At 38.6% G+C, this 25856-nt stretch overlaps 1 protein-coding gene across 1 annotated transcript in view; it reads left to right on the top strand.

Moving 5' to 3' along the window:
- The first annotated feature begins 9156 nt into the window (after window positions 1–9156).
- syndig1l (synapse differentiation inducing 1-like) overlaps window positions 9157–25856 on the top strand; it is a 38289-nt gene continuing 21589 nt past the window's right edge. The window contains exons 1-2 of the mRNA XM_008398404.3: window positions 9157–9836; window positions 18294–18958. Of these exons, the coding sequence (XP_008396626.1) occupies window positions 18431–18958 (528 nt within the window). The 5' untranslated portion in view covers window positions 9157–9836; window positions 18294–18430. The remainder of the gene's footprint in view (window positions 9837–18293; window positions 18959–25856) is intronic.

Here is a 25856-nt window from a genome sequence, read left to right on the forward strand (position 1 = left end):
TATATATATATATATATATATATATATATATATATATATATATATCTGAGAGCTGAATTGATTATTCATATTTTCCACAGGGAGTTGCATGAAATATGAAGTGTGCCCTTTGACTGGCATTTGGACATGCTGCTTGTACTGATTAGCTGGGGTAGTTGGGACAGTATTATCTGCTAACAGGGTACAACTGACACGCTGTTCATTAGACCTGGTAATCAAAGGTGCGCAGGGCCTCATTAAACAGTTGCCAATCATTCATCCAATCCAGGATCTTCAAAACATTGACACAGACCCAGCAGGCTGGCTGGGCAATAAAGAACAACCACATCCAGTTTGCCCGTTATTAAAGATTCACGTCTAATGATCATGTGGAAACCACAAAATGCACACAGGAAGCAGCAGACTCCCATCTTATAGAAAGTGTATCTGATCATCATAGTTTATAATAAAAAGGGTATAAAAAAAAGACCTAATAATTAGACGTCAAAGTAAGGATTCCTTCCATTAAGCAATTTAACAACGGAATAAATTAACAAGGAAGGAAAAACATTGTCTGAGCAGCTGGAGCAGGTTGTGTTTGTAATGTTTCACCAGTCAGGCATGGTGTGTCAAGTATATTTTGTAAATATTTTCCCTAACATAAAATCTAATTTTTTTTTCTTTTATTACATATTAACATTTTGGGTTTAACATGAAATCAAAGGAAGTTTAATGTGGAAAAACACAGATGAAAGTGTGTTTCCTCTGCCACATTTATGTCACCTTTTCCTTGACGTAAGCATACCTTTCGGTTTCACACATGGGGAATTGTACGGAATTTATGAATTTAATATATTGAAAATATATGTAGACACATGGAACCTTACACGCCAACCAGACCCACTAGAGAAATCTTCAGGCTTTACGGCTTCGCCAGCCTTGACCTACTTTTCGCCTGCATTTATATCATTAAAGGTTTCTCTGTCATTCACATCCTAGACTGCACATTTATCCTCTAGGTATATAACGGCCACAGTTTTAAATCAGGACCTTTACAGCACAGTGATCCAGACATAAAGGAAGGTAATACGCTCTCAGACATTGAATAAGTCTCACTTATATCCTGGTTGAATACCACAATGCCTGATTGAAGCATCAAGACTATGCACAAAATAATGCTTTTTCTTCTCTCGCTTTAAGTCTACAAGGTATTAAAGTATATTTTGACACTTTAATAGAAGACAACAGTATATTAGTGTCAAAAGTCTTGCTTCAACCTTTATGTCTTTTTTTTTTTTTTGATTCTATGTTGCCAGGTTTGTTTGTAATATTTTAAATACTCTTTTGCCAGCTGGCCAGTCAAGGGGTTGTGTTGTATTTTGGTATAGCTTTCTGACACACATGCAGATAGCGCACAGGATTCTGGCAACATTAGTTTTTGTCACAAAGATTCTCGGAAAGAAATTCAGGCCAAAAAAAGTTGATTCTCTGTTGCAGAAAATCAACTTATCCCCCCTTTTTCTAGGAGGAAAAAGAGAGCTATGGTTCCAGGATCTCTGTCTCCAATGGTGATTAGAGCTGGAGTTTTTTTTTTTTCTTCCTTTGGTTTTTGTGATTCTAGTGGGCTTTATTCATTAGTAACTTGACAGTAACAAAGGTTAAGAGATAAGGGGAAGACATGCTGCAAACGACCCAAGGCCGGGAATCAAACAAGGCACTGCAGCCTCTGCATACGGTGCACCTGCTCTACCACGGATCCATCTGACTCCAAGACATCACCTTTAATGTCCAGCAGCTTCAGGATGTGTTCATTCACATATCTTCTCCAATGGACATTGCATATTCTGCAACGTGGCCACAAAAAAAAAATTCTAGGTTTTTCTAGGTTTCCAAGTAACTTGGCAACAAAACACAAAAGAAGAACTACTTAGAAGGACTAGGGCGGACAAGACAAGCCAGATTTAATCTTCAAATTTGTTTAAACAAGACCTCTCAAACAACCACATCATCTGCCATGGCTGCCAAGATTGATTGGCAAGTGGAGAGGCTGACGGTGGGTGAGATCTAAAAGGTTTTTGAGCAAACTGAACCAGCAAGCTCCAGCTCTCAAAATGAAGTGCTCCTTTTTTGTTTGTGCACATTGTACAGAATGCAGAATGATACCATTTTAAGTTTGTTCCAGCCTCTGCATTCATGTTGCCGTCCAACATGACCTTTGGATGATCAGAGTCACATTTTGGCTCAGACATACGAGGCTGAAGTGCTTGCAGCTGCAACGTTTCCTCTGTCGGTGTTGTCATTGCAGGGGGGGAAAAAAAGTCATTTAGGCTGGATGAAAATATTTCAGAAATCATTTTTGCAGTGTCCAAAATCACTCAGTGAGCTTTACTTTACATTTACAAGCTTTTACTAAAGCCTTGACAAACTTGAAATTCAGTTTGTTGTGTCAGCCTTTGTTGTTGTTAATTGTTTTAACTGACCGCTGTCAGTTCTGTCAGGAGATCTACATTTTCATTTAAGTTGGAACGCAAGGTGTTTTCTTCAGTATGCTTCTTTTATTAAAGAAAAAAAAAAGAAACAGAGGCCTTTTTGGTAAGACTCTGTTTTGAAAATGTATCACTTTTGCTTCCTTTTTTGTAATAGTTGCAAAAGGAAATGAAAATGAGATACTGGCATTTAACTTTATGCTATCTCATGTTCTCTTGGAAAACTTGGACAATCTTTTCATTTGGACCAACTCACTGGATTACAGTAAGATGCACGACTCCTTAGATTTAATAATGATATGCTTTGAATGTTTTTGGAACATCACTGTTCTGTATCTTGTTGTATTTTGAGTTTATTATATTCCTTTTTTAGAATTTTGTAAATCATAATTTTGCTATCACATTTTTATAGCTACACCAGAAAAGCACCTTTATCTGAATTGAAGCAGCTAGTAGTATTGTGTGTTTTCATTGCAACAAAAAACAGAAAATGGTTTTGTTACAAGAGAAAATGTGTAAAATCCATAAAAATAAAAAAAAATAAATTATTCTTCTCATGAATGAAAGTAAATTTGATTGATTCCCAGAGAAGGTTGTTGCTAAAAACTAGAAACTCCAATGTCATTTGCAGGTGTTAAATATTAAATCATTTCCTATGAGTTGAGAAGGAAAGCCCATTTGAGGAACGTTATTTTAAAAAATCCCCTCTAAACCAAACTGTGGCCATGGATGCATTGAAAATAGCTGCATGGAGTGATGTGTTCATAGACACCCTCTTGTTTAACAGCCTCAGCGCTTTTTTTTTTTTTCTTCCCCATAATCTGCAATGACTGCTCTCTTCTTATTCAAACAAGAAGAAAATTGATGAAAGACCTTCAAAGTTCTTTCAGACGGACGCACGCTTTACATAGAGCACGGTTCATCTTCTATAGCTTCATTATTTCCAGGCTTCTTTTTTTATTGTTACTGTTTTGGTTCTGTGTTTTTAATGTAAGGGGAGGATCACAAAGGTTCATTTAAAAACTGTTGTGATCCACTCCACTGCTAATTGTGAAATCCCATGAAAGCACGCACAAAGGAAAAGTAACCCGAGAAACGAATTGGATTTCGTTTGAGAGGGAGAGAAAAGACAACGGGCTAAACAGCAGAGATGTCAAAGGATAAATTCAGTAATTAAAAATACAACATAGGACTTTCAGATGCGCTCGACTGAGCGGGGAGTTCAGAGGAAAGGCATTGATTCTCTTAAAAGAACGGAATTTGATTTCTGCTGCTCAAAGAAAACAACGACAGGACACTTGTCTTTCAATTACTGGACGCCTTCAACAAAGCTTCAAATTTTATTAATATTTTTATACTAATTGTATTGTAATGATATGGTATTATAATGCATGCAATGTTATATTGCACAACACCATATTGTACCAAATCATGGTGTACTGTACAGTCACACAGTAATGAAATCAATTTAATTTAATCAATTATTTCTGATGAGTTTGTCAGATTAAAAGTAACTCTTCAAAATAACAACCCTTGCATAAGTATTAAACATATATATTTAATATATTGAAAATGTTTTTTTAATAGCTCTGATGTTAAACTCCAGTGTAAAATGCTGTTTTCATCAGCTGTAAACATAAAAACAATCATGAAAAACTTTAAAACCTCAGTCTCGGTGTAAGTATTCTATGCATGTTTCACTTTTTAATATTACAATTTATTAAATATTAATACATGTTGGAAAAAGCTGTGAAAAGGCACATTTTTTGTGGATACTCAATAATATATGAAATAAATACACATTATATGATTTTACATGTAACACACGTAAACTGCATCACAATGTGATGCAGTTCAATATAATTGGATATACATTGTGATTTTGAATAACATGAAAGCGTTTTCAAGGTGACAGGTAAGTGTTTAATCCCAACAGCCACTGGTGAAAAGTTCACATATATTTAGCATCCAACGCATTACAGTTTTGGAGATAATATGTGATGTGTCTCGTTTAAATTGTTTTTAGTTTTTACTGAGAAGAGAAAGAAAGAAGCAGAGAATCCTAGACCTCTTTGTTCTAAACCACTTCAACTGAATTATCCGGCTCCTGGGGAGCAGCTTCATTACTCTAAGCCTTTTCAAAGGTTGAGCCAAGCCACTCTTCACAAAATGATTGAATTTGCAGGATTTTTATTTTTATTATTATTTTTTTTTATTTTGGCTTTTTATCACAGTAGTACAGATCAGGTCTTAGTTCATTGTGATAAACCCAGTTACATGGATCCACATGTGGTTTTTTTGTTCACATGTCGCTGATAATCACTGATCGGTGCAAGTCAAAGTTGGTCCAATCAGAACTAACATTATGGATGTTTTTTTTTTTTAACATATATTATTTACATTCTCCCTCTTTTCAAATTTCATCTAAACATAAACCAAAAATGAGAACGTATACTTTGCTTTTGCGTTTAGATATTTTGACAGGAATCTTCTTAAAGAAAACAATACAATAATTGCTGTAGGAATTGTGGTGTGGTCTCCCTACACCTCCTGGAGCTCCTGACTCTTGAGTCACAAATTCTACATCTGCATTAGAAAGAATAACTTCTCTTGCAACACGGCGTGGAAAGAATCTTTTACTTGACATATTATGACAACTAGCTCGACTACTTTGCAAGGTAAGAGTTATGCAACGTACGTAGCCTGCTGTGGAGGTTGAGAATTCACCACAGACACAAAGAATACAATTTCAACATGTTTTAATGAAATTGAAACTGAAGAAAGTAGCAGAGAGATGTGCATAGTCACTTGTGTGCATGTATTTGCATTTGTAACTTGTTCAAAGCAATAAGAAACAACTTTTCTAAAGTGTCCAACTGATACAATGATTTTAAGATCCAACAGAAAATGTCAATTCTGATCCGAGGGCTATACCAAATCACCTGAGAAAATCTGTATTATGAACAACTTATCAATAAAGTTGTTGCATGGGAACATCAAAATCAGATCCGAAGACAACTCAGGATAATTGATACATTTCGATGGTTGGCACATGAGTTTTCTGTTCGCATTATGTTTAAGATGAGGGGCGACGATCTATAGCAGGTTTCAGGAGCTGGACGTTGTAAATAAAAGTCTTAACCACGACAGAGACCAAAGGCATGCACAACATGTTAAACCCACACGTGAACTAGATGTCATGTCCCGTGTTGTTTAAACGACTGTGAGGCTTTTCAACAAGGTTCTATTTTGTGCTCCCTTTTATCCTCAAAGGGTTTATCAGATTTCTTGAGGAGAGAGCAACGTTCAACTTGGGACAAAGTCTTGATTGTTTTTTGTTGTTGTTGTTGTTGTTGTTGTTGTTGTTTTTTTTGCTGCAAGTCACTGAAGTGAAACATGGAGCAGCTACAGTCTATTTTCCAGAGTGCATCATCATCATCATCAGTGAGGAAGCTTAATGTGTCAACCAACATTTCTTTAATTGGAAAACTAAGTGTGGCCGTTTTTTCAATTAACTAAGCCCTGGCAGCACTCTAGCTACAAATTCATCCACATTTCTATAATGACATTGAAAAGTTAAAAGGTGTTACATATACATGAGGTTTAAATATGTATTATCATGAGGCAGGCATTTAACAATTAGCACCACATTCAGCAACGTTTTGTTGGCCTTGCTTTGTCTCTTCAAACTCTGCTGCTCATTTGTATTCTTTTCTGTTTCTCCCTGTGAGTGTCGACTGAGAGTGACAGAGAGGTGGAGGTTGGAATCGAGCACGGTGCCGTCGATGAGCCCTCTGCCTTCTAGACTCATTTGTGAAAAGGTTTGTAAAGGTGACAAATGACACCGTAAGAGGAGAGCAAGAAAATGGTTGGAGGCGAGAGCGAGGCGTTTTTTTGTTTTGTTTTTAATACGGCCGGTATATCTCCGATTTTAAGGAATTCTCTCCACGCTGTTGCCATTATGCCAGAATGCCTTCCTCCTGCCTCCAAACAGACCTGTGAGCCACTGAGCTCAGGGATATTCATTTGCAGCCCTAATGTTCTGTGGCAAAAGGAATTGGAGTCATCTCAAAACAAACAAATTGGATCGTACAGCTCTGCCGCATGGCGAGACATGCCTGTAGCTACGAGAGCGACAAGCACCTCTGAAAAGCAGGGGAGGGATGCGGCTGAGCATCACAGTATGACAGCTTTCTGCTGATCAAACTAAGTTCAAAAAGAGAGGAGTGAAGCTAAGGAAGAAAAGTCGTCAATGATTGATGGGCTTCTGATGAGGCCAAGAGAGCAACCGACCAGCGGACCTGAATCTGTTTGTCAGGAATGATTGCTGTTCCACTGAGTTTGAACAAAAAAAAATAAAAATACAGGTAGGAAAAGAAAGAAAAAAATACTCCTGGGAGGCCTGTCTTAAGAACAGTAGGTGGTTTGAGGAAACGTTGAAATGGCGGTATGATCAATGTTTCAGAACGTTCAAGCTATTACACGGCCTGTCAGAGCCACCTCCCATTGTGCTTGCCCTCTTTTTTTCCATCCCTATTGTCCATCCCTTGGTCAAACTCTGTGATGATCTAGACTATTTTGATCCACACTCTCTTGGGGTATTTCTTGACCTTTTCCCCCCCTTTTTTCTTTTTACTCTAAAGTGGGCAGGTCTAAATGTCAAATGCATAAAAGAAGCTAGTGTACATCAAAGAAAAGAAATGTCTACACAAAGAATCTTAGAGGTTTTACACTTAAGGGTCAAAATAAGTAAGAGTAAGAGGTCCAGATGTAGATTATGGTGCATATTTACTCTGAGGTGCATTTACTTTCAATAAGTTCTCATTTTCTTTTGTAAAAGAAACAAGCATGAAATGATTGATATGTTGTTGATGTAACAGTAACAAGAAAATTCCTACGAGAGGATGATTCATATATATCTGTGACCCAGCTGCACATTTATAGAAAGGTCTATTTTTTAGATTAGATTCCAGATTTAGTGCGTACTAATTTGCCGCCTGGCATAATATAACATATGGGTGCAATTGCTCTTTGTGTTAATGTGTTAATTAGCTAAGGTGTTAAATCTTACACTGAAATCTTTTTTTTTTCCTGCACAGTTCTGTGATATAGCTTCATTTTTCCTAGCGTACCCACAAGACATTTTAGAATACAAATACAAAGACACACAGTGCTGTCTGATTAGGACGGTGCCAGTGTTACTGGCTGTGCCTGCAGCTGTAATGAAGTCCATGGATCCATCCTCTACACCTGCTTAATCCTTACAGGATTCCAAGGGGGTCACAAGGTGAGCAATGGAATAAACCCATGGACCAGACAGCAGTCTATCACAGAGCAACAAAGACACCCACAGGACAAACGGCAAGTTAGAGAGACTAATCAACCTACAACAACAGGCATATTTTTAGTATATAAACCACAAGAAACCCCTGGGCAGCCAGTTTCTCCAACATTTCTTGGTGTATTTGCTCTTTGCTTGTTGTCCCGTCCAGTTAACCCTGTATGCGCTCTTCATTACAACAGGTGAAAAGGTTTGGACCTCAAAGTTCGACCATGAGATTATTGATTTGCAGCTTGTCATGATGCCAACTACTACAGTCTTGTTGCAGAGAGAAAATCTTTTTGAGATGTTGCTATTGCTATAAATCCATGGGCCAAACAATGAATGGAGCCATACAATTTCCCAGAGCAGACTGGGTCCAGCTTGTACCACCCCTGAGGTGGCTCCAGAAAACAGGGAAGAACTGCACAGTACCTGGAAATGGAGATAAATGTACATGGGGCTGGCTGGGGAGGGTAAAGCCACGCCCATGGAGAAGGAGCTTAAGGGAACGCACCTGGAAAAGCTCCAGCCAGGATTCACACCTTTTTACTGCAAGGATAAACCTCAGATTTGACTTGACTTCAAGAGTAGCCAAAGACAATCCCAGGATGTAGAATCTATCTAGCAAGTTCTGGGTCGGCACTGGCTGGAGTATCCTCACAATGGGGCACCTGGAAAACCTTTGAAGGGACAAGACTTGGAAGCATTTTGATCAGATGTCAGAATCACCTCAGCTGACTACTTTCAACTCAAAGCAGCAGCGATGTGATGATAGTACAAGCCAACCCTCAAGACGACTGACGTCTGTGTTTATCTGGAGTTCAAACTGAGCATCGAACTGCATTACTGACCATGGCGCTGTCTGCCCTTTTTTTTGACCACCAACAGAAAAAACCATGTCACAAACCTAAAATCATCTTAAACTGGCATCTTGTACATGACAGAGTACAAGTAATCAAAATAATTTGATTTTCAGCAGACAAATCTGCATCAACTGTGTGAAACTCTCATGTCAACAAAGGCCAAACTTTGGACGAGGTGTTTTTGACACCTTGTTGAACCTACATGCAATAAAGAATCAGGGCTTTACTTATGGCACCAAGGTGTTCCCAAGAAACAGAAATCAAACATTATTTAATAAGAAATTATTTTCACGGTCTTTCACCAAGTAGATTTATTGTCTTATTTCTAAAATAATACTACTACTACTACTACTAATAATAAAAACGTGATTGAGGTCATTGGATTCGCACATTTAAACTAATGAAATCAGAACAAAAACACAGAGCTGCCTGCTCACGTCCATCCATTCTCTATCTAATTGCTGCAGCTGTGTTTAAAAGGTGCCCGCTGTCTGCCCTGAAGCTCTTCCACGGAGAGATGACAGTCCAGTCCGATCACGACTCTGATCACCTGTCACTTTAATGAACTTAGATTGGCTTGGACGTTTCTTCCTTATTTCATCCCAGTCTGCTTGCTTTCCCGCAGCGGTGGATTGCATTGATTTCGAGCAGTCAGCAGGTTGTTGTTTTTTTTTAGCAGATCTTTAGATTGCAGATGGCTTGCTGATGACCAATAGGTAATAGTAAATTCGGTTATAGTAATCTCTGGCTGACTGGGGGTGGACGCGCTTTGTTTCCCGCTCGCCTCGCGCGCACTTCCACTCCTCATCTCTCTCTAAACCTCCACGCACCATCAGTCGTGTCTCCCTCTCCCTCTTTTTTTTTTTCGTTCCGAGGCTTGTTCTAAGTTTCAGAAGAGACCGATATCTAGTGAGAGGTCGGGTTTACTGTGGGGGAGAGCACCTCATCTTCGTTGAAGGCGCTCTTTCTTTCTTCTCTCCCCCCACCCCACCCCACCCCACCCCGCACCTGAAGTCGGAAGAGCGGTTTCGCCCGGAGTGATGGGCTATTTTCTTTAAATGAGAAAGTCTGAGAAATGTCTCTTTCTGTGGAGGACAACGCCAGCTCCGCTGCCATAATGCACGGGCAAAAACAAGCGAGTGTTTCCGTCTTCATGACAACATCTGGAGCCGCCGGGACCCAAAGGTAGGGATTTTATCCTCCCGTCACAGTTTTCGAATCTCTTTCGCAATTAACGCGTGTAGAGAGGTGCGCTTTTATTTGATCGCGCGTGTCTTTATGTGAAGAAAGCGCGCTGCCTTTACGCGCAGTTTTGCCTTCTCATGTTCATCCCCAAGTAATTAATTTCATTAAGGGGCCATATCTGTCGCATTGCACTGGGTCCCTTGCGATGGAGGAGGATGTTGATGAAGAACTCACACAGTCCCCCCCCCCCACTTGCGGACTGCTGAAGCTAAAATCCTACTCTGTTTTTTTTTTCAGCGACTCAACTTCTGTCCTGTATTATCAGGATATGTCTTTTTAAGATCGAGTAGAGGTTGGAGTAAAAGCACTTGCTTGGACAAACAGTGTTAAAGGATTCATTTTTCCTTAATGAAGAAATCAAAGGGTGGAAAAGAAACAAAGACCGCTGTGGGGGTTTGTGTGTGTGTGTGTGTGTGTGTGTGTGTGTGTGTGTGTGTGTGTGTGTGTGTGTGTGTGTGTGTGTGTGTGTGTGTGTGTGTGTGTGTGTGTGTGTGTGTGAACGAGTACGTTATCTCCCCTTAAAGCATGTGCGTTTTATATGTTTTATACTCTAATTGAAAAAGTACAACTATTTTGTGGATCCATAAAGTGATATAATTCAAACGTTTATGTTTTAAGCAATTTTAGTCATTAGTGTTTTCAGCTAATAAACACAGTTTTTTTTTTGTTTCTGAGATTATTTGAATGTTCCATAAGATCAATAAAAATATTTTGTTGGAAAGGCTTTATGTTCATGTCTACACAGTCTTTGATGCTGTCCTCAAAGAAGGTAAGCCACCAAAAATCACTGCTTTGAAAAGCTGGCTGTTCCCAGATTGCTGCGTCAAAGCGTATTTGTGGAAAGCTTAGTGGAAGGAAAAAGTATGAAAAGTGTACAGAGCCTCTGTTTCAATAGCCACAGGTTTGAATTGTCCCATTACATACTGACGTGAATCCAATGGATAAACTGAGGAGGGGGCTGAAAATTGGGGTTATTACAGAGAAAGGTGTAAATTATTTTTAGAAATGCCATTTTTTACAAAATAAAATAATAAATGCAATTTTTTTTTCAAAAATCGATTCCTTGTTTTCTCTTATCTTTTGAGAGATGCCTGTTTCATTTTCTATAAGAAACAAACTTTTTGTCTGAATGAAAACATAATACCAAATCTACGTCTAACAGATGGTGCGAATAATTTAGATTTTATGTGACCACATTAAATGAAAGTTGAGTGGATGGGAAAAAATGCACAAATAAGAAGGATAACAGGCTTCAGAGGATTTCAGTTCGTGGGAGAAACTAACACTGTTGGCATGCACTGAGCACTACACATGACTAGTTCTCACTATTAATATTTAAGGACTGACATTGGTGAGATTTATCATTTTTGTCTCCAAATGGGAATCTTGTCCCCTGAGCGCCTGCAGTGATTTCTGTCCCCCGAATCTGAGTTGCATGAGTAAACAAGACAATAAGCGTTCAATCTATACCCATCCGTCCATCCAGCACTCAAAATAACCCAGTCTAAGCGCTGGCCTCTTGTCCTCCTCTCCTAAAGTCTGCGATCAATAGGCAATGAAGACAACTCAGACACACTCTGCCTCGCCGACAGCAAACAACAGAGAACAAACTATGCAGAAGTGCGACACCTTTCCCGCTGAATTATTCAAGCACCCACGACAGAGACGGCAGATTTACACATCAAGGAACACCTCGCGTCCTCTCACAGGTGTGTGAACATCATAAAGCACGGTGGCAAGAGTGCAACTGGGCACAGGGACTCCAGAGAGGGGGCTGTGGCTGTTCCGTGAAATGTATGAATAGTTTTATGTCCGTGAGCTCAGCAGATAGTCATGACCTCATCTGTGGCTGTTCGTGCGGAAATAGACATCCGATTAATCTGAAGTGGATTACATTTTATGCACAGTCTCCTTTGATGGTAATAGATCGTAAAAGGATCAGTCAACATGAGTTAAGCCCATTACTCGTATAATCATTTTGGTTTGTCCCCGGATCAATCTGTGGGTTTTCCTCTGCTGAGGCGGCGTGAAGGGATCACCAATGATGTGCCAATGCCGATGTTTCAGCATTTCAACCTTGTGCATCATCCCAATTTGTGGCCATAAATAAGTGCGTGTCGTCATCCTTCTTGTGCACATTCAATGCCACATACTGCTCCTAAAATGAAATTACATTTAGCGATGGAGCTGTTGTTGTGGTCCCCGGCAAGCAGCTCTCCACATGTGGCAGCGAAACTGTGGATGCGACGTACTAGTAAACACATTAGACAGATAAGGCGCATTGGTATTCTGCCGCCTCTCGCTGACGCTCGCCTCTAGGCCTTGTTGATAATACCCGCTTTCCGTTTCTCCAGGGTCAGAGGTTAGAGCGTGATTGGCAGCAGACTGAGAAAGGGAAGCAGGCTATGCTGACTTGGAGTCTAATTGTGTTGCGGCACTCGGATGTTGGCGCTGCCACGGTCCTAATCTTACCCTATTCACACCTTGTTGCTTACAGGCTGATCGCTAATCTTTGGACCCCTTTGCCGGACCCCTCTGGGCACCTCTGTCTCATGCAGTTGCACTGCAGCACCCAGGCCCTGCGCTAAGGCCATCTTAGTCATGCCGAATTGTTTTCCTTGCAACAACGGCTTCTCTGCCTCATTCGCTTTCAGCCGCACCTCCCAGCTCTTTATTCCTCGCCGCCTCTGCTGTCTGCCAATATGCCCAAATGCACTCAACCAGAGAATCACATATAATTGTGATCTCCCTCTCGATTCCCCCCCACCTCACCCTCTCCCTGCATCTATTTGTTGCTCCTTCTTTGCCCAAAAAAAACAACAAAAAAACGCACTAAACATCTCACATACAGATGTATAGTCACTCACAGCCACATGTTATCAATGTTTCCAAATGAAACATGCCTGCATATATAAATTAGAATTCTTTACCTCTATGACTTTCATGCTGTCTGATTGTAAGGTGTCCTACATTTTTCAGCCTGCACTAAAATAGCTTATTCACTCTTTAATTCCCATTTGGAGGGAAAGAAAAAGTGCCCAACTTGAACCACCAACACAGCCTCAACAAATTAAGTAGCATGGCAAAACCATAAAGATTCCTGCGTGCGTCCCAGAGTAATGACATGAAAGTAGTCCACTGTCAGCTTAAAGCATTTATTTGGAGTATTAGTCTTACAGATATTATAGCGGCAAAGTATGAAGCAGAACACTTTTTCCTGTTACTTGCATGACAACCGCATCGTCTTGCTCTCAAAACCGAGTCAGAGCGACTCGGCTTATTTGCTTTTAAAGTTTAAGCAGACGCACCAAATCAGGATTGTTTGTTGTCCCCACTAAGCATGGACTGTATATTAGAAACTAGGATTTTATGGGATTGCATATAAATATTAAATCGAAAGCATACATTACACAGTTCATTAGGAAAATAAAACAAATTCTTCATAGTGCTGCTGAAAGGGCACAGCATATTAATTATTGCAGTTGTAATTTTGTGTACGACATTTATGTAATGTTTTGAGTTATATACATAGACTAATGCAAAAATCTAGCATATGTACACATTAAATGTAGTAGTTTAAAAAGTGCTTATTGTGCACTGTGGGTGTCTGGGTATTTACTGGCTGGTTAATTATTTGGACGGTCTGCTCAGGTAGCCAACCTGCAGGTGGCTGCTTGCCAGACTTGCTGCTCAAAGCTAGTCAAGTGTTGTTTTAATACAGTAAAAATGAGAAAAATAATACATATGATGGTGAAGCTTCTTTGGTTCTCACTGAACCAAATTAGTTTTTCAAGACCGGATATTATGGCATGCAAGGCAAACTTCGTTTGCCAAGTTGCCTAACAGTGGCAACTTGAAGCCTTGTTAACCAAAACTGATGCTTTAAATACATTCAATCATCACTGGAAACATTCTGATGATTTCTTCTGCAAGAAAATAAATTAACTGGGAATAGTCAAGGCAAACACCTTTGGGAATTAATTTCAGTGTCTATGTCAGAGCAAAGAAAAAATGCAATGTCTTTTTTTAAAACACTGTTCCTAAGAGTATTATATTTACACCAAACCTTCCCGACCTGGCCGACCACTCACCAAATGCTTCTGAAACATTCTGCCTATTTCCTCCAAAACTAAATGTACCGAAGATCAGGCACTTGTCTTACACAGCACAAAGGGAAAATGTCTGCCACGATAGGCCCTGCATCAACCCCCAAACCCAAGAAAAAATAGGGTTGATAACTGAAAACCTTTAAAATCCTGTGTTATGACTTTAAATCCGTGCCAACAGTTTGTTTCTCTTATAAAATGTAAACGGTGTGGTAATTTTAGCAGAAGCTGATTTTATTTACAGTGTTGCAGACATGTTATGGTGTTATGGTAATCAGAGCAGTTGCTTTATTCTAATACGGAGGTGATTTACAGCTGCTAATAAAATGCACTTTAACTGAAGTATTTAGCAAACACAATGTACAAAAATAACACAATATAAACAAAAAAAACTCAATCTAAAGGATACAATGGACAGCAATGGCCTACAGTATCAATAATTTATATGTCGGGATGCACACACCACAACGTGGTCTATGTTTAGGCCAAGGAGACCCATATGCTTACATAAATATTGCATCAAGAGCATAAAGTAATGTAAACACCTGCTCATCCACTGAACAATGTGCTATTAGTTTCATTCTTAAAATTTAAGATTCACTTGCACATATGAGCCCTGGGGCCACGCATGGTCTAACCAAAATCGTATTCTCAGCACATTGAGGCACAGGAAGACCAGCAGGGAGGAACACTGAAAACATTGTTAGCTGTCCAGTGCTTCTAGAGTTTTAGGATGTCTGGGAGTCTGGGGGATGTTGATTTATTAATGTGTTTTTGGAAAAGAGAAGAGAGGGAGGAAAAAAATCTACCTTTGAAGAAAAATGGGGAAGCAAAGAGAGGAATTTGTAGCGTATAACAAGTCATTAAAGCAAAGAAGGCAAGGAGGCCACAAACCTCAGTGTTTTTAATTGGAACTTAATGTGATAGATCAACACAATGCAGCGTGTAATTGCTGTAAAATGAAAAGGATACAAAGTTGTTTTTTGTCTACAAATAATTAGCTACAACATGGAGTGTGCATTTGTATTGAAACCGCACGGGTCAACACCTTCAGAACTGTATCTGCATGGCTGGCTGACCAGGGCGTATCCTGTTTTCCGCCCAATGACCGGCGGAGATAGGAACCGGCCACCTTGTGACCCTGCATGGTTAAGTGGGTGTAGACAATGAATGGATGGATGTTACTGCTCAAGAAAAACAATAGATGGAGTAAACTAAATAGTTCTGGTGAGATGTGAAGCATCCTGTATGTGGCTGGCAGTGAAGAGGTTGAGGACACACTCCTTTTGTTCCAGAGGAGGTTCAAACTACAAAACCTTGTACATTCTGCTTTATCCTTTCACCTTGTCAAGTATTTACTGATTAATAAACCCATTTAATGAGTTTACGGCTAGATTTAGTTCTAAAACTAAGTTTCTATATATGGTGAGATTGTTATGTTACTCGCACTTTTACAGATTGGTCAGAGTCCGCCTGCAAACAACATCTGCGATGCTGTAAGAGGTTTTCTGCTGTATTTGTTTTTCTTATTTTATGGTGCACAATGGGAGTTGCTGGAAACCTTGTACGTTTGTTAGAGTATAGGAAGTGATCGTATTTCTTTGAATCAAAAAACGGGGGAGCAAAAACAAAAGTTTGCACACCAACATTAAAATATGGGAGCGGTTGCTTCTCTTGCATAGATTTCCAGGCATTTATGAGCATCAACCCATAGTTGTCTTGATAATGTGCTTGGAAAAACCATTACAGAAGGATGTAACGCTACAAGAACAACTTGGTGGTCCAGACCAGTGACTCTGTACCAATATTTACATATATATATATATATATATATATATATATATATATATATATATATATATATATATATATATATATATATATGCTATTTTTAAGGCTTAGGATTATTGTGTGTTTTTTTATGTCTAATGTATATATATTTTTCTATGACAAATGACTGAGTTGCCTTTCTTTAGAGTATCAGAGAAACTGGTAATGCTCATAAATTGCAAAATACATATTGAACTTGAATGCAGCACACATAATTGATTAGAAAACTTCATCAAAGAACAGTTCGTACGAACAGACTTTCAATGTCAGTTTGAAATTGTGCAGAGATAGGACACATTTACATAATCATTTTTTGCAATTCATTTATGGAAAACATATTGAAATGCAGTGACAGAGATGAAAGAGACGGTTCTGACTTAAAGAGACTATGGAAAATAGAGAAAATTATGCGAGTGAATCTGCTACTTTTTTATTCACTATAAATAACCTATAAATCAAGATAACTACACAAGCTGTTAATCACTGAGCCCTCCATTGTATTTATCTCATCAACTGAAGGCCTTTTCCTGTTGTTCCTAGTCTTGTTGTTTTCTGCATTACCTTTAAAACATTTGGTAATTCAGCCATATATGACTGGTATCAGGAATCAAGGTGAATAATCTATGTCTGGAAATCTCATGCAACCTAGAAATTATTCAGAGCAAGGTCAAGGGGTGAGAAGAAAACCTGGGATTGTGGGAAAACGAGTAGGATGAAAAAAAAAATTACATTTGAGCCTGGATGCTTTTGGATGCCTTTCCAGAGCAGGTGCATAGTGCTACAGATGGAAGATGGCTAGTGAGCACTTCTGAGTCAATCCAGCACATTTTTTTTTCTTCTTTCCTGTGCTCTGAAAAACATGCTGACTGGCATAAGGCTCACACTTACGCATGACATTAAAAGTTTTATTTTTAGGGTTATTCACGTCTACTATATATTTAAGGGGAACCGCTGCAATATTTTCTCCAAATAGCTATCGCAATTATATTTTGATAAACTGAGAAATATATCAAAAAGAAATAAATCGAGTGCCAGACATTTAGAGAAAAATTAATAAACAATGAAAATGAGTACCTTCGCCAATCTCAAACCAATTATAAACTTATGTTCTAAAGATGTCATACTTGTTTAAGCAGAACTATCAGACACTGATTAGGAGAAATGGGAATAATAGCTTCCCTGTGAGCAAAAGCTATGTAGGAGGCATCCACTGACACATCAGACGGTGATACTGATTGCACATTTGACAATAATAATCTGATCTGCTCACAAAAACTACATACACAGTGGAAAAGAGCGATATAAAAAACCTTTTCTCGATTAGTTGAGATTCTTCCCTTTTTTTGGATACACTTACATAAAATTGAGCTCAACCAATTGCCTTCAGAAGACACCTGGTGTGTTATTAAAGCACACCTTTGTGTAATTCAACCTGAGCATTAAAACAATTGTTCTAAGAACAAACGTCATGAAGGCTAAGGAATGCACCAGACAAGCCCGGTAAATAGTTGTGGAGACGTTGAAAGCTCTCCAAAGGACACATTCCCCTCAGGTAAAACATAGTGTGGCAACATCATGATGCTTTTCTTTGCATTCTAGTTCATAGAAAGATAAGTAGAGATGAAATACAAAACGGTCCTAAAGGAAAACTGTTGGAGGAGGTAAAGGCCTGGAGATTGACCTTCAAGCAGAATGGCAACCATAAACATACAGCCAGAGCCACAATATTTTATTTATTTTTTCCTTAGATCAAAGTGTGGTCATGTGTTAGACCAACCCAGGCAAAGCCAGACCTAAATCCAATTTTGACTTGTAGCAAGACCTGAAAATTGACGTGTCATTCTGTCTGGCTGTGCCTGAGCTATTTCGGCAAAAGTGTTGGTGTCTTTATGTGCAAAGCCTGCAGAGAAACACCCCAAAAGACTTGTAGATGTACGAAGGCACTTGATGGCAGTGGATTTAATTTATACTCATTAAAGGAAAAGGAAGTAAATACAATATATAGGCCACACCTTCAGGTTTTCATTTGTGAAAGAAAAAAAAACAGAAAAAAAATATCTTTTTCACTTTCAATTATACCTGTCGCATAAAATTCAAGTGAAACACACTAGCATTTGTGGCTGTAACGGACTGAAATATGGAAATGCTCACTGGATATGAAGACCTTTGTAGTTCGCCATATTACTGATGTTTCTGCTCTTTCGCCTGTGAATGTTTTCTAATGTGACTTGAGCGAGGATGCAAATTAGGCCTAATGGATTCATCTGCGCCATCCAGTTCTCGACAAGCAGAAGGCTGTAAAAGTTGCTGCTGCTGCTGCTGATGCTGAGAGAGCCCCGGCTGTTAACTTTGATCTGATGCGAGCATGTGTTGGAGTAAATGTTACCTGCCAGTAGATGTCAAATAAAATTCTGCTGAAGGTAAAAGCTCTCATCTCTGTCTGTGTTTGTTGCCTCTACAGATCTCAGAGTGCTTAATGCCATTAATGTCTACCGGCATTAACACCCACCACTAAGGAGCCTGTTCCTCCCTACAACTCTTCTGTCTCTGTCCGGCTGCCGAGAACGTTCGTTCTCTCGCATTTTGATCCCACTTCCAATGGAGAACCTCAGCGAACTGCAGAACCCATTGCTGGACAAAAACAGTAAGCACATGGTCAATGGTTACGGAGGAGAATTCCCCAATAACCAATACCAAGAAAACATTATTAACTACTTTGCTGGAGGAGGAGGTGGAGGAGGCCCAGGTGGAGGTGAGGGCGGTGAAGGAGGAGGAAAGGTAAATAATGGGAATGTAGTCAGTGGAGGAAGTTACAGCACCAATGGGAAGGTGAAGTCGCAGCAGTTTCTGGACGCCACCTCTCTGCATCTGGCGGTGGAGGCTTTCTACAGGCCTAACTTCATCTTGTACAAGGAGGACAGCGGAAGCATCAAGGCTAAGGAATACAAAAGCGAGTGCTGTGAGACCACCTTTACCGAGAAGAAGGCAAAAGAGGTGTCCAGCACCGCGGGAGGGGACACGCCCAGCGCAGAGGACCCTCAGTCCAAGTTGCTCGACGACGGCGAGCATGTCAAGATTCAGACCGTTTCTTACGAGGTAGAGGAGGAGGAATATGTGGAGTATGAGGTAAGAGCAGATCGAAGGCGGCGTGATTTTGTCAAAAATATTCAAACGCACTCCTACTAACCGCTGTAATGTGTCAGCTTATCCGCATCTGAAAAAAGCTGTGCATGTAAAGCAATTAATTCATTTTGCTCCTTGCTTCTGTCCCATCATATCCGACGTTTCCATATATGCTGACGATCTAAGAAATGCATTTTACCGGGGTCTAAAAGTGAAGAACTGAAGGAAAGTTTGAGGAAAATCCTGCAAGCTGATATTTGGATCTGCTGAATGTGACATACTCTGACTTACTTTCTGATTAATTCATCTAATCAATATTTGACCTCTTGGGGGCACGTATAGGTTTTGTTCACACTTAAACCAAAAGTGGCTCAAATCCAACTATTTTGCTCGAATGATCCTTTGCTTAGCCTGAACCGTACAAATCAGATTTATTTTTCAAATTAGACCACTGGCCGCCATGATGAATGGTTGTGAACTGCAGATGCTGCTGATGTGTTCTGAAGCCCACTCAGTCTAGATGTTCGCATTTTACGTCACTTAAATATGACGCTACATGAAATGCAGACAAAGACGGAGTAAGAGTGGCAGACTAGATGAAAGTCATTGTTTTGTTGGTTCAAATCAGATTTATCTTTTTTTTGATACTCACATGCCAGCTTGTGTTGCATCCATATTTACTCCAACATGCTGAGTGTGACGCCACATATCCATAAACTGTTCTTATCTAAGGTGCATTGACTTTGCTGAACTGCTTCAAAGTTATCCTCAGAGATATTTTTACAAAGCATTGCTTTTAAATTTTTTTTTAAATGTCCATTTTTGGGTCCAATCATTTTCAGTTCAGGATAGCATTCGGTTAGATCTAATCTTACACCGAACTTTGACCCACGAATTCAAGCCACACACCCATAAACAGACTCCTAAGTGAAATGCTTAAACTTGTGTTTCTGTATATAACAACTTAGCAAAGCACCTGTCTTAAACAGGATCTTTGGTCACTTTCTTTTGCTTAGTCAAAGTTTGTTTCAGTCTCTTGTTGACTCCTTGAAAATATCGTAGACAATAAAGATACTCACTCACTGAAATGGCATTTTAGCTCTTTCTAATAAATTATTGGCTGAAAGCTTGACATAAAGCAGATCAACAGAAGCGTGTTACATCTTTCTGACTTTGAGATGCAGTTTTTTTTGTTTGTTTGTTTTTTTTGTCCTGCACTTAGAGTCCTTTTTAAGCACTCACCACACAGCATCCAGCCATGGTCAGGTACATGTCAGGACAGAAAATGAGAGAAAACGCTTGTATTTCTGTGGCGCACGTGCTTTTATATTCAGGTTTTTTGTGAGACTGACATTTTACCGAGAGTAAATCTCTTTTGATGCACTGACCTCGCAGTCAGTTCCCAATATTGGTAACTCAATCGCTAGATATTATGAAATCACAGGGCTTCCTTGAACAGAAATATTGGGTACTTGGCACAAAATTAGCTGCAGCATTTTCACACTCCACCAGCACAACCAATTGCAAAAAAAATACTCAAAAGGATTTAACGAACCCGACAAGCAGAAAAGGGAGTTGGGAGCCGATTGGTGTCCTGTGGTGGACACTGCACACAGGTGGCTACTGGATAATTAAGACAAACATCAGGCAAATTTACCATGTAGACATGAAATAGTCTCTGGGGAAAGAAAGCACTCTTCAACTGGCTTTGATATATAGACGCAAATGAGGAAATAATTTCTTGATTTTGGAATTTCCTCCACTTCTCCAATTTCTTTGAAACTCGTGAATTTAGATGTAAACGTCACGTTTGATCTGTGGAATCTCATTGACATTGTTTTATTGCCGTTATTCTTTTCGCACACATTCTCTTTGAGGCGCATCAACAGGCTACTTTGAGATGTAAAGAGTGAAGTAAACATTGGGAGTCATTACGTAGAAGCCCAGCAGGAAACAAATGACACTTCCAAGTTGTTTCTAGCTCTCCTGCCCACAGTCTGACAACATCAAAGATCTGAGATTAGAAAGCCTGTCTGCTGACATGCACTGTGGTTGAGATTTAGCAAAAAATGTTTTGATAACACTTTATTTGAAGGGCGGTGAATAAGACTGACATGACACTGTCATAAACACATGTCATGAACATGAATAAGCCTTCATGAATATTTATGACTGTTGTCATAAAGCGTCATTCGGTTAATTATGACACTTTCATACAAAGTTGACATTATTCAAAATGTTGTTATGACAACTTGACATTAACCAAGAAATCATTACTGATATAAATTTGTTATAAAAGTATTATTGATTGCACTTTAAAAATTAGGTAACTTTATGTTATTAAAGGTAAAGTATAAACAGTAATGATTTCTTGGTTAATGTCAAGCTGTCATAACAAAGACATTTTGAATAATGTCAACTTCGTATTAAAAGTGTCATAATTTACCGAATGACACTTTATGACAACAGTCATAAATACTCATGAAGGCTTATTCATGTTCATGACAGATGTTATGTCATGTTTAAGACAATGTCATGACAGTCTAATTCACCCCCCTTCAAATAAAGTGTTACCAATGTTTTCGCCATGAATCTATATTCTCAACTTCATATTTGCAGACAGTTTCCTCCCAGGAATTCATTCGCCATTTCAATATTCCCCTTGATTCTTTTTGTATTTTTTTATTTTGTTTTTTGTTGATTTTTCTGAAGGCATCGTACAAGAAACATTGTTCTGCCTGGTGAATGGCCATGTTATCAGTTTGATTAAATCTTTATTGTAGACATTTTGCCTTCTCCTTCTGGCAGTTGGAGTAAATTTAATGTTTGTCCTTGTGGAGAAAGGCTTCCGTTTTAGGATATTAAAATAGGTGAATGAATACCTTTCTCTTTTTGCCAGGTGTCTCAGCCACTTCTTGCTGTAACCAAGGTCTATATGTTTTTAATATTTTTGCTTTACTCATCGTGTAAATGATGAGTTTGTCTGAGGCACTTAATGGGCCTCAACATTGAAATTATTAGCCTATCATTACACATAATTGCAGCTTATAAACCATGTACAGTTGAAACCTGATATATATGTAAACAAAATAAAAAGATATATTTTAGATATAGAAAGATTGTGCACACAGCTTTGAAGGTGCATGACTCTGATGTTTAGCCATGCAGAGAGCCATGTGCATTATGGCTAAACTGAAACTGGGTCATTAACAGGTCAATGATTTCAAACAGAACAGCTACGACTGGAAAAACAAAAGGCATTCACACAAAGTCAAACTTCAGACTTCAACATTATTGAAATTCTGTGTAGAGACCTGTGCAGAATCGAATGCCTGCAAACTCAATTAATCATGAGGTATGCTTGGTCATTGACACACACACAGCTTTTTTCAATTTGTCCATATGCACAATACACAAAACCCTAGAACTGAATGAGAGTCTCGTTAAGAGTTGCACTGTAAACTAACATTGGTGAACACACCACTTTATAACTAGAAATCTGATTTGAAGTCTTGCTTTGTCTTATCTGTAACTAACAGCTGTTGTTTTCAGTTTATCACAAAAAAATAAATAGCTAAAAGAATTAAAGGGAAACAGGCTCTAGTGAAATTAAGTCTTCTTCAATTTTACTATCAAAAGACAGAGACTAAAGTAAATGAAATCAAAGTGCCTAAATAAATTAGCAAAAGTCCAGAGGGAGAATCGGTAAAGGGGAAAAGGAATATTGTTTTAATAATATATCATGATAAACTTCTGTTGATGTTGGAATTGATTATTTCCAAACTTCACAATACCTTTTTATTCAAACATTTCATCATGACCTCTTTTTGAGACAGTAAAAGAACTACAGAAATAAAGTTTATAAATGATGAATAAATTCAAAATATATACAAATATACATATGTACTAAAATTAGCATGTTTAAGCGTTAAGATGTTAAACTTTTGTAAAAAAAATTGTGTAAATATTTTATTTATTGGCTTTTTGAAGAATATAACTCAGTTTTGTTTACAGGTGAATTTTCAGATTTTGTTTGGATATTTTTCTAATTTCTTTTTTTATTTAACTTTAATATTTGTCAACTAGTCTTTATAGACTAGTATATATATTTATATTTATCTATTTTTTTTACTAGCCCTATTCGGTTGAATACTTGATAACAGGAACACTTGGAGACTTTCCTGAAATTTTTCAGAGCAAAGCTATTTTTTAAGATGTATGGCCATTGTTTCACACTTCTTGAAGAGCATTACCAGTACAATTATTTTTTTGTCTTCAGAATTCAGCAAACCTAGGGCTTCAAGGTCTCCATGCCAGACTACCAAGGTAATATTACCTGCTTCTTTTCATCAGCCTGTGCTTTAACAAATGTACAATAAGCACAGGAGGTCAGCCAAATGAACCGCCATCTGTCTCCATCACGCTGTAGCCTCAGTGTGCATTGGCAGGTGAGAGCATGAGGACATTTGGCCAACTATGCATGGAAAAAAAAAAGAAAAAGAAAAAAACGCTTCTTTGTTTAGCGCCTGCTTCTCTGAAGCAAGGACGTGGCATTTACTTGGTTAGATTCCTTATAGGATTGTTATTTCTGTGGGTCATTGAAAGGAGATCACACAAAAGATGTGTACTGCCAAAACATGTTGCAGTGGATTCTGAAATGCTGTCAGTGTTGCAGTGGCATTGTTGCACAGTGGGTAAATAACTGCTTTAGTACATTAGCCATGTTGCAGCATGCTGAGAAATACACTGGAAGCAGCACCTTAAAAAAAAGCATGCTGAAATACATAAAGCAGTAACTGACCTTTTAATAGCACAGGTATACTTTTCATATTTAGTATATGTGTAAGTTCTTTAAATATACAGGTATGGATAAGCAACAAGAACAATATTTGTCTTTTCATAGAAAAATTCCCTCTACAATCAATTAATATAGTTATTTTTGTCTTTAGAGAGTAGGGATGTGTAATAATATCGATTTTGCGATATATATCGATATTTTCTTTCCTTGAAAAAAATTGATATTCATCCGCAAGTATCGTAACATCCAACTGTCATCTTGCTCACTTACTGCTTGCTTCGCCGGGAGAGCAAGTCGTTCATCAGGCTTAGAGTGATTCCTTCAGATGTTAAGTGTCAAGGTTAAAAAGGTATCAAACTGTTCAGAGCAGGGTACTTGGTGCACTTTATTTACTTTACAAATGAATGTTAGCTACGGTTTTTACTATTTCAATTAAAAGAAACATGTTTTCTCACCACTTCCTTGATTCATTTTGTCCAGCTGTCAACTTTTAAGTCTGTGTCCATGTCCAACCAGAGCCAGGTATTGTGTAGTTGGTGCTTTTAATCAGTTTTCAGTTAAATTAATTCAATCCAACTCTATAACAGTCACAAAATGTCACCAAAATCACTCTGTCCCTCTAAAATCTTTGAGAAAATCGCAAAAGTGTATTGAATTATATCGTTTGCTGAATATTGCAATATATATCGTATCGTGAGCAGAATATCGTGTATCGTATCGTGAGATTATTGTATCACTACAGCCCTATTAGAGAGTGAATGAAACATCCCACAAGAATATTTTTTCCTAAGTGCTCGTTGAAATAAAGATTTTGCGAAACAATATATAGTTGTGGTTAGAACTGTGTAATGTTTCTGCTTAATTGCAGACCAACAAAAATCAGCAGAGAAACAAAAACCAATGGTATAAGGTTCTGGGAGACAAATACATATATTTACATATTTAGGCAACGCAGCTCCCCATTCCATATAAAAACAACTGTTGTGCACATTGCATTCCTGAAAAAAATGCACTTTGTATCATGAATCTTATATTAGAAATGGATAACAGGCAGGTTAATGGATGCTGTTTACCTGACAAGTACTTAGCACAACAACACAGTGTGGGAAGAAGGAGAGCGTGCAGCTACGAGTTGTGTTGTGTATTCATTTGTGCAAGGCTCTAACAGGAATGAGCTGCTTTTTATGCGGACGATGTGCTGAAAAGTACTAAATATTGTACTTTGAGTAAATCACCTTCATGGAAACGGCAATCCCCGGCTCTCGTTGGAATATGATGAATGTGCAATGCAGCCAAAATGGTTCAAAAACATGCAAACATCCTGAGTTTGAGTTTGATTTCAGCAGCACTGTTTAAAACTGCAGTGATAAAGAGATATGTGCGTGCTCGTGCGCGTTCGTGTGTACAGTATGTACCTATTAAGTTGTGCACAGTTGTGAAAGCTGCTAGATCTAGATTTGAAGTGTTATGCGTATTGCCGGCTCTAAACTTGGACTCAGTGGGGTAAAATGAAGCCGTGTTTGTGGATAAGCTGTGCACAGATCTGCAAAAAAGAGAAAAAAAAAGAAAGGTGTTTCTTCATTGAGCAAGCAGTTAGTTACGCCAATGAGTGCATTTTTCCTTGAAAAGTCAACGGTAAACTATGTTTTCAAGTCTCATCTGGTAAAATGCGCAGCCTTTTGTCCACAGTTGGGGAAATAAAAATAAAAAAACATGAGAGAGCAGCAGATGGTGTTGGTGTCCACACTAAGACATCTGCTGGCTATATAAAGAACACAGACTAGCCATCATCCCATCATCCCTGTCCTTATTTGCCTCAGCTCAAGATGCAAAGTGGTGTGAAAAAGGTCTCGCTTCCTGCAGGTCAATCAACCAGGTTCCCTCCTAAAACCAATTTCACGTCACTAACTGACCATATATTATGAATACATCAGCCGGCCTGTTCACTTCCAAGATCCAAGAAGCATTTCATTGAAAAGAGTGTGATATTTTACAAGTAATATTCATGTCAGATAAAAGGGAGAGTGAAAACTTGCTCATAGTTTATCGTCGTAACATGATTAAGCCAGGATCGTATTTGTTTTTTTGTGTGTGTCTGCAATT

This window comes from Poecilia reticulata, chromosome 21 (assembly GCF_904066995.2).
Source record: "Poecilia reticulata chromosome 21, P_reticulata-male-v2, whole genome shotgun sequence".
NCBI classification, from domain to species: Eukaryota; Metazoa; Chordata; class Actinopteri; order Cyprinodontiformes; family Poeciliidae; genus Poecilia; species Poecilia reticulata.